This window comes from Pteropus alecto, unplaced genomic scaffold (assembly GCF_000325575.1).
Source record: "Pteropus alecto unplaced genomic scaffold, ASM32557v1 scaffold67, whole genome shotgun sequence".
Lineage (NCBI taxonomy): Eukaryota > Metazoa > Chordata > Mammalia > Chiroptera > Pteropodidae > Pteropus > Pteropus alecto.
In genome coordinates this window covers 10300242-10309187 of record NW_006441061.1, presented here as the reverse complement: position 1 = coordinate 10309187, position 8946 = coordinate 10300242, and the positions used below count along the sequence as shown (strand labels likewise).

At 54.1% G+C, this 8946-nt stretch overlaps 1 protein-coding gene across 7 annotated transcripts in view; it reads right to left on the bottom strand.

The window, feature by feature from the left end:
• Positions 1 to 8946, bottom strand: part of EHMT1 (euchromatic histone lysine methyltransferase 1) — a 79719-nt gene that overhangs the window by 12738 nt on the left and 58035 nt on the right. For 5 of the 7 annotated variants that reach the window (XM_015594222.2, XM_015594221.2, XM_006918137.3 and 2 more), the window contains 2 exons: positions 7365 to 7487; positions 248 to 349 (listed from right to left, as the gene is read on the bottom strand). In XM_015594222.2, the coding sequence (XP_015449708.1) occupies positions 248 to 349; positions 7365 to 7487 (225 nt within the window). Of the gene's footprint in view, positions 1 to 247; positions 350 to 1137; positions 2391 to 6195; positions 6658 to 7364; positions 7488 to 8946 lie in introns of those variants that run through there. The other 2 variants (XM_025051096.1, XM_025051097.1) reach the window with 2 other exon arrangements.

The window sequence follows — 8946 nt, the reverse complement described above, 5'->3', positions numbered from 1 at the left end:
AATGGCCAGTGCTAGGAGGGAAGAAGGGCTGCCACGGGGAAGTGGGGGACCCCACTCGGGTGGTGACATCTAAACGCAGGCCGACCCCACAGAAGCCGCCGCGGGCGTGAGTTGGCGGAGCAGCTGAGGGCGGGCTGGGCAGGGGGACCGGAAGGGCGAGGCCAGGACGGCTACAACCGAGACCATCTCCAGTCAGCCCGCCGGGCAGTCCGTCAGGGGGCTGTCACTCGGTGGAGGGTGGCTTTACCTGACAGTTGACGTCCATCTGCCCATTTGAAAGCAGGTACTGAACCACATCGTAGTGGCCTTTCTTCGCAGCCAGGTGCAAACAGGTGGAGCCCTCTGCGTCCTGCAACACAAATGCCATTCAGGTCTGGAGAGACGCATCGTGACGTGCGGCGTGCCAGGCTGAGAGCCTGCCCATGAGGGAGGTGCTAAACGAACATGGGCCCGGGCAGGAAGGTCAGCAGGCCGGAGCCTGAGCTGTGCCCACCAGGGCTGGGAGCCCGGCCTCGGACAGCCAGGGTCCTCCGCGTCCAAGAAACGCCTGCAGGTGCATTATGACGATCACTCGTCCCCTCTTCACCCCCTCGGTGCAAGCAGGCTGAGGGACGTGGCCAGTGTGCAGTGGCCTGTCCTTCCACGAGCTGTTCTGACATGACCGGGGGCCATTCCAAGCCCTCCACACTCCTCATACCGTGAGAGGCCACGGCCACGGGGGCCCTGGTCGCCATAGCACATCTAACACGGTGCTAACGACACGGTAATTGTCCACGTGCCACAGAAACTGAAAATAAAGGGCAGAAAAGACCAGGGACCCAGAAAGGGGGCAAGCTGGGCCCGTGGCTCGCGTGTCGGCTGCGGGCACCTGCTCAGCTCTCAGCTCTACTTCCTCGAGAACGCTGAATGCCTCACTAACTGAACCGCCTCAGAGCAAAACAAAAGCCACCCACCCAGTATGGCAGTCAGACCAGGAAGCTCGGGACACCGGGCCGCGGGCTGGCCAGGCAGGGTGCGACCGAGAGCATCTGCCTTCGTGGGGGGCTCTTCCCACGCCCAGCGCAGGTGCCTCGCGGACGCCGGACCCCTCTCTCCCACAGGCGCTTTCTCCCCCTCCCGTCTCCGTGCGGACCGCCGTCCTTCCTCCCTCTCCCCCGACTCCCGTTCTCAGGGCAGTGGCCCTAGACGCTACCACACGTCATCAAACGCATTTCTAATCCAGCCTGACGCTCATCAGTAAACCCACTTTTCTCAAGAAAACCCCAATAACCCACGTTTCTGGTGTTTAACATTTCAGTTTTGTTACGAACACGAAACGCAAGGCTGCTGGTCGAAAGTCTGGCTGTATTTTCGAGTGTCTCACTCATTAGAACAGGTACAGTCTGGCAGTCCCCTCGGTACCAGAGGGTGGCCACAGCCCCAGGGACAGGGAGCGCAGACAGATACACTGAGGGGCTTTGGCCTCTGGGGTCTCCCCTGCTAGCGGCGTGTGCCTCAGTGGGGTGGCCACGAGGCAGCGCAGGGAGAGGCCGAGGTCAACCGAGGCGGCAGCGCCTGGCCCGCACAGTGGGAGGTCTGCTGGGGAGCCAGCAGGAGTGCAGGGCTGAGGGGACTTCAGCCAAGAGACCACCACAGAAGAGGACGTGCAGACAGGGGCAGCAGGCAGGGACAGGTGCATCAGCCTTGACCCCAGGGGCGAGCTCCAGGATCTCCAGGACTCCACAACCCCCAACTCGGGACTCCCCCAGCGCCCATTCCGTGGTTTGCCTTTCCTCCTGAGTGAGCGTGAGTGACAACTGTGACGCACCTGGACACTTCTGATCAGCAGCACCCACCCTTAAGTGATGGTTTTATGTGCCCAGGCTGCCCGCAAGGATCACACTGGGCGTCCTGCAACGCCTGCCCGGCTCAGCACGTGTCTGAGGTCACTCCCTCCTGCGACACAGCACTGGCTCCAACCTGCGCGTTCTGGGTTGGGGACTCCGTGACAAGGACACACCAACACTGCACAGCGTCCGCCGGGGCACGTGCTGCACGGGACCGCTGGCTCCAGGTGGGGTGAGCTGCTCGCCTGGCAGCTGCTCCGTCCTTCCCGCCTCTCAGAGCGTTTCAAAGGCCGAGCGTTGTTCCGAGGCTGCTGGCGGCTCGTTGTCCCTCCGCGGGCCCACGCGTGCTCAGACTCTGCCCTCTGTCTCGGGGCTCCTTGGGCTCCTTCACCCAGGAGCCCTTCTGCTGCATGGGTGTGGCCTCTCCCGGGCGCTGCGAGCTCCTGGTGGCGGCGGTGGCCTTTTGGGTGCGCTGTGCTACCTTTGTTAAGCGGAAGCTCTTCACGACGATGCACTCGATCCGTCACTTTTGTGCTTTTTTTGCGTCTTGAAGAAATCTCTGTGCTGGAATCACAAGGATAAGAGTCCCTCTTATAAAAGTTTGGCGATTGCTCCTTTCGCGTTTAATCCTCGTGTCTGCTCTGTCACGTGCGTGTTTGGTCTCCATCCTTTTCTCTTCCATCTGTGCTTTACACGCAACACGAGTTTAACTAAGTTATCGCAAAAATTGCTATGATTTTTTTATGATCACTGCTATGTATCTATTATCGGGTATGGTGGAATATTTGGAATATGTTTTTTTTATAAAAGTTTGGCGATTGCTCCTTTCGCGTTTAATCCTCGTGTCTGCTCTGTCACGTGCGTGTTTGGTCTCCATCCTTTTCTCTTCCATCTGTGCTTTACACGCAACACGAGTTTAACTAAGTTAGCACGCAGCTGGCTCCTGCTTTTTTATCAACTCAACGTTCTGTCTCTTTCCACTGAAAGTGATTGCCGACGTGGCCAGGCTGGAGCGTGCGGCCTTCCTATCTGCCCCATGTGCTTTTACTCACCTTGCCCTGCCTTTCCGTTGCATGGGTACTTTTTGTGTGGTTACTTGTACTGGTTTTTTAAAGGGCTTCCTTAAAACTTTCTTTCTTTTGAATGACTTTCTTAACACTCCCTAGGGACCAGAACACCCGTCTCTAACAGTCTACTTAGGTTCGCAGCTGTCCCCTCCCACGACAGAGACAAAAGTCCCTGACAACAGTCTAACGCCCGCCACTGCCGCCCTCCAGCGCTCGCACGCAGCCAGCCGGAAGCAGCCGGGTCTGAACTGCACGAGTGGGCTCACAGACGGACAGCTGGCCCTCGTGTCTCTGGGTTTTGCGTCTGCGGACTCAACCAACCCCAGTCGGAACAGGATTCTGGGCTGCAGAGGGCCGGCTGTGCGCCCTGTCCCACCATTTTACATGAGAGGTCTGAGCGCCTGCAATTCTGTGTCCACAGGGGGTCCTGGAGTAACCCCCACGGACACTGAGGGCTGTGGTGAAATTCTCGGGGAGTTGGAAGTCATATGTGGACTTCTGCTGTGAGGACCCGGCGCCCTAGTCCCTCACTGTTCAAGAGCAGCCGTCCTTCACTTCTAAAGCCACATACGTGCCACCTCGCGGTGGCAGCGCGCTCACCGTAAGCAGGCTTCTCCTAAGAAGTTTAAAGGAACAACAGCCTCCCTCATTTACCATCCTGGGGCTTCTCAGGGGTTTCCGAGCTTTCCTCCTACGGTGTCAGCGTTCTTAGCGCAAATCTGATGAATCCGATTGCTTCTGTTTACATGAAAATGTCTTATTTCGCAATTATTTTTTGAAGGCTACTTTGAATGGGTGTAGCATCCTGGGATGACTACAAAATATCACTCCATTCTCTCCTGGCTTCCACTGCTTCCGATGAGAAGTTGGCAGTTTTTCATAATGCTCTTTGCCTGTACGTAGTATGATTTTCTCTGGCTTCTTTTCAGTTTTTCTCTTTATTTTTGGTTTTCAGCAGTTTATCCATGATGTATTTAGTTGTGCGTTCTTTGTATTTATCCAGCGTGTGCTTTACTGTTACCTAGTTTGGCAGGTCTCCAGCAAATTCGGTACATTCACGGCCATGTTTTCCCCAATATATTTTTTCCTACTGGTTTTCTCCCTCCTCTTTCTGGGACTCCAAATACACACATCAGGACAGTCTGATTCTGTCCTACAATCCGCTTTCAGACTGGGCAGTTCCTATGACCAGTCTACAAGTTCTGCTGCACCTAATCTGCTGACTGGCTCACCACGACCTGTCTACTTCAGACGGCTGCTGCCCCCAGCGCCACCACGTCCTCTCCACCCATGGCCTGCCGGTTCCAACCACTGCTCCCAAGTCCTGAGCTGACCTCTTGGCTCCTCGGTGGCACTGGGCTTGGGTGCTGGCTTCTGTCATGAGGCTGGGAGATCCTCCCTGGGCAGAGAACCAAGTAAATGCAGACTCACCCGCCCCACTGCCACGGAGAGGGTTAGTAAGAGTCATCTGACAGTTCTAACAAATATTTATAGGAAAAGTGAAGGTTTCCGGAACTCAAACATCACCAAAAACAAACCAAAGGACTAAATACAAGCTTGAAAAATATCCATAACGTAAAGTGGATACCTATGGAAAAAAAGTTCAGTTTAAGAGAAGCAAAATAAAATAGTAAAAAATAAATGAATAAATTAAACAACCATTTTGCATATCAAATTATTAACGTTTTTAAAAATATGTAATATTTGGCACTGGTTACAGTGTAACGAAAAGAGTGTGTAGATATTCCTGGGTGCAACTCAGAAAGAGGTACCAGAGACCTTAAAACTGATTCTTTATTTTTATCTAGAAATTCCACGCCCAGAAATGTGTCATAAGAAGTCATGCTTGTGCAAAGACTTAGCTACGAAAATCTCCTCTCTGCGCCCTTCTGAGTCTCCTGAGAGCTGGGTCCTTGTGAGTGGTGGCAGCGGTGGGATGTGCCTACTCCTCTCCCCTTGGCCAGAACCAGAACCTCCCATGTGCCTGTCCTGAAGGCCCAGACTCCCGGCCCTTCCTCATCATGCTTGTGCAAAGACTTAGCTACGAAAATCTCCGGAAGCCCTGCGCTGAAGAAAAACTGAAAACGCCAAATATCGGACGATGAGAAAATCTGATTAAAAAGTGGTATCATTATAGCTTGAAATGATGCAGCCACTTAAAATGACATCATGGAATAACAGGATATTTAGTGACATAGAAAAAGAATTTAACGTGACAGGAAAGAGCGACCGGTGAACGAGTGTGAGCAGTGTGATCACGTCTCACTGGGAAGAACGTGTATTAACGTGAAAGCCTAAGACCTTTTCTGCATCTCTCACTGTGGCGTCACACATGCAGAACATAAAATCCGCCGTCTCGGCCATTTTCAGGCATGTCACACAGCGGCACCAATGACCTGCACAATGCTGTGCGACCGCCACCACCACCTATTCCCAAAACGTCCTCGCCTCTCGACAGACACTCGGTAAACATGAGGGGCTCCCCTACAACCCCCCCGGGAGCCTCCAATCGACTCTGTCTCTAAACCTGCCTGTCCTGGCCTCACAGGAGTGGAGTCCGACGGCATCTGTCCTTCTGTGACGGGCTTCTTTCCCTTACCATCGTGTCCTCAAGTTCATCCACGGTACAGCCTGTGTCAGAATCTCTTTCCTTCTCAAGGGTGCGTGACATCTCATCGTGTGGATGGATGGGCCACATCGTGCTTGCCCACTGCCGGACCACTGAGCTGCTGCCCGCTCTGGCTGCTGTGCACAGCGCCACTATGAGCATGGGCGTGCACACGCCTATCTGTGCCCGCTTTCGGTTCGCTGGGTGTATGCTGAGCTTCACACGGTGATTTCCTGTTTCACTTTTTAAGGGACCGCCAAACTGTCACCCACAGCATCCATGTCGTTTTACAGTCCCACAGCAATGTGTAGGGTGCCGATTTTTCTGCATCTATGCTACCGCTTATCTTCTGATTTTTGGGTGACAGTTGTCCTGAGGGGTGTCGGGAGGTCTCTCGCTGTGGCTCTGCTCTGTGTCTCCCTGACGACTAGTGATGTTGCACATCTTCGCAGAGGCTAATGGGCCATTCACATGTCCTCCCTGGAGAAATGTCTGCTCAGACCCTCTGCCCACTCTTTGGGTGGGATTTTGGCTGTCGAGTATTAGGAGTTCAGTCTACATTCTGGACAGTGACCCCTGTCACACTCAGGGTTTAGGAATGCTTCTTCCATGCTGAGACTTATCTTTTCACTCTTGCACAGATGTTTCCAGTTTTGATGAAGTTCAATTTATCTATTTTTTATCTGTACTTTTACGGTCATATCAAAGAAATCATTGCTAAATTCGCTGTCAGGAAAATTGTTCCGTTTTCTTCTAAGAGTTTTACGGTTTTACCTCTTAAGTTCAGGTCTTCGATCCAGTGTGAGTTAATTTTCGAACACAGCGTATGGTATGGGCCCAACTTCATTCTTTTGCGAGTGGCTGTCCAGTTGCCCCAGTACCATTTGCTGAAAGACACCCCCTTCCTCCATCGAGTGGTCTTGGCACCTCTGTTGAAGATCATGTGACACACGTGAGGGTTGACTCTGGCTCACGGTTCCGTTCCACGGCCTCTGTCTGCCCTCTGCCAGCACCGCACTGTTTGGTGACTGTAGCCTTATAGTCTGTTTTCAAATCAGGAAGTCCGGGTCCTCCAGCTTTGTTCTTCTCCAAGATTGTTCCTGCTGTTCAGGGTCCCCCGAGACCCGTATGGATTTTAGGGTGTGCTTTTCTACACCTGAAAAAAACGACACCGGGGTTTTGACGGGGACGGCACTGGTGGCTGACGTCTTCCCGTTACTGTGTCTTCCAGTCCGCGATCACGGGGTGTTTCCACTTATCTGCGTCTTTAATTCCTGTCAGCAGTGTTTGTGGTTTTCAGTGTGTTTCACCTCCCTGGTTAAGTTTACTCCTAAGTATCTTACAGTTTTTGATGCTGTTGTAAATGGAATTATGTTCTTAACTTCCTTTTTGAACAGTTCACCAAGTATAAATAAACACACCTGATTTTTCTGTACCCCTTGTGTATCTCCCAATTTTCCTGAATGTCCTTAACTAGTTCTGACAATCGTTTTGCGGATTCTTTAGGGTTTTCTACATTGAAGATCACGTCATCTGTGATCAGAGACCGTTTTGTTTCTTCCCAGTTTGGACGCTTTTGACCTCTCTTTTGTGCCTAACTGGACCAGGCAGAACAGAGAAGCGGGAAGTGTGTCAAAGGGGGCTGCTACCGACCTCGGCCCAGCGGAGCCCTCACCAGCCGCCGCCCGGTCCACCAGGGTCGGCGGCCACCAGCATTGCCTGCAGATGCCCCGGTGACTTGCAAGGTGAACTAAAGGCTCTTGGAGGACCGAGCAGGCGGCTACAGGGACGACCCTGGCGCTGCCCGGCCTGTGTCTGGGAACGCGCTCTACACCACAGACCCTGGCCGACCGGCATGCGTACCTTAGGGTCCACGAGGGCCCCGGCCTTGATGAGGTACCTCACCGCGTCCAGGTGGTTGTTCTCAGCAGCCTCCATCAGCGGGGTCCGCTGGTCCTCGGAGCAGCTGTCGATGTTGGCTCCCGCCTGGTGAAACAAGGGCATCGAGGTGTGTGTGGAGTTGCTACCGCAGCCACCACCTGCTAAGGGGGACGACTCACGGGCGTCAGACCCCTGAAACGGAAAGCTCCCACGGGCTACGTCACCATCGCCTACTGAACCCGCGTCTGACTTTTCCAAAACCGAATTCGAAGACATCATCATCCCATCGCCTCCAGACCTTCAGTTCAGAAAGGGCACTGTCGTTTCTAACCGATGTGACAGGAAATGCTCTGAGCATATTAGTGCCACCTCCTTCAAAAAGGAGAAGGTAGGTGAAGAAGGGGTACACAGGAGGCCCCCAGCCAGGCCAGGGACAGTGGTGGGCTCAGTGGCCTCAGCAGCCTCTTTCTCCTGTTTAATGCTTGCCAAAACTAACTAACTAAATAACTTCCAGTGGAATGTATTTTGGAGCAGCTTTTAATTTTCCAGGAGCGTGCGCAGTTGAAGCCCCACGCACTAGGTGCAGGTGTGTGCAGGGCAGGTCCTGTCCGTGCGAGGCTTAGGGAGCCATGGCTTGGAGACGGGCCGTGCGCTAAACGCAGCCCAGCGGTTTGCAGTCGAAACCCTTGACCCATGGGAAAAACTGTCTAACTTCTTAGCCTGAAGTACAAAGAGCTGATATTTAGTTTTAAAAATAAACACTTACTATGGAAAAGGCTAGAAAGTGTTATTTTCACTGTTAGCAACTAAAACGTAACCGGCACACATGAGACGTTTTCACGTAGACCCGGCACGGCGCCGTGGAAACTGAGGACCCAGACGTGCCACAGAGTTCCGTGGGGACTTGCAGCTCTGTCCGGAGTCGCACCCCACAACGGGCAAGGGCAGAGCCACTGTCCCATAGCTGGGCTCAGAGGTCAGAAGCCAGAGCACGGAGGTGGAAAATGGGAGCGCGGGACACAAACACTCACAGCCAAAGTCAGAGTCAAGCCAGAGCACCCGGCAGCACAGTTTGAAGAACTCGACACACACGGCACACTGGCGACAGCAGAGGGGGCTCCACACGGCACGACCAAGGCCGGGCAGCACGGATCAGGTACACCCTCTGCAGGGGACAGCCAGGCACTGCCCGCACACCGGGCGCGCACACTCGGCGACACTCTCTTTGACCCCCCAAAGTCACAATCAGAGCACAAAGGGCCCAGAGGTGAGAGCGGCCGCAGGGAGCTCCAAAGGGGCCAGAGCACCAGGCCGTCCCTGGGATGTGGGGTCTGGGTCTCAGCTGCTGAGGGGACCCTGAGCAGCCCTCGGTGTGCTGGTCGGTGAGCCGAGCTAGCAGGTGCCCCGTGGCACGCAGAACCCCGGGGGCCCCTCACAGGGACATGCAGCTGAGCCACGACTGGGACCAGAAAACTCAGCCCAGAGGAAAGGAAACGTCACCAGGAAAGAGAAGGTGAGGCCGAGAGGTAGCCAGAGCCTCTGAGGACCTTGAGACAGGGGCGAT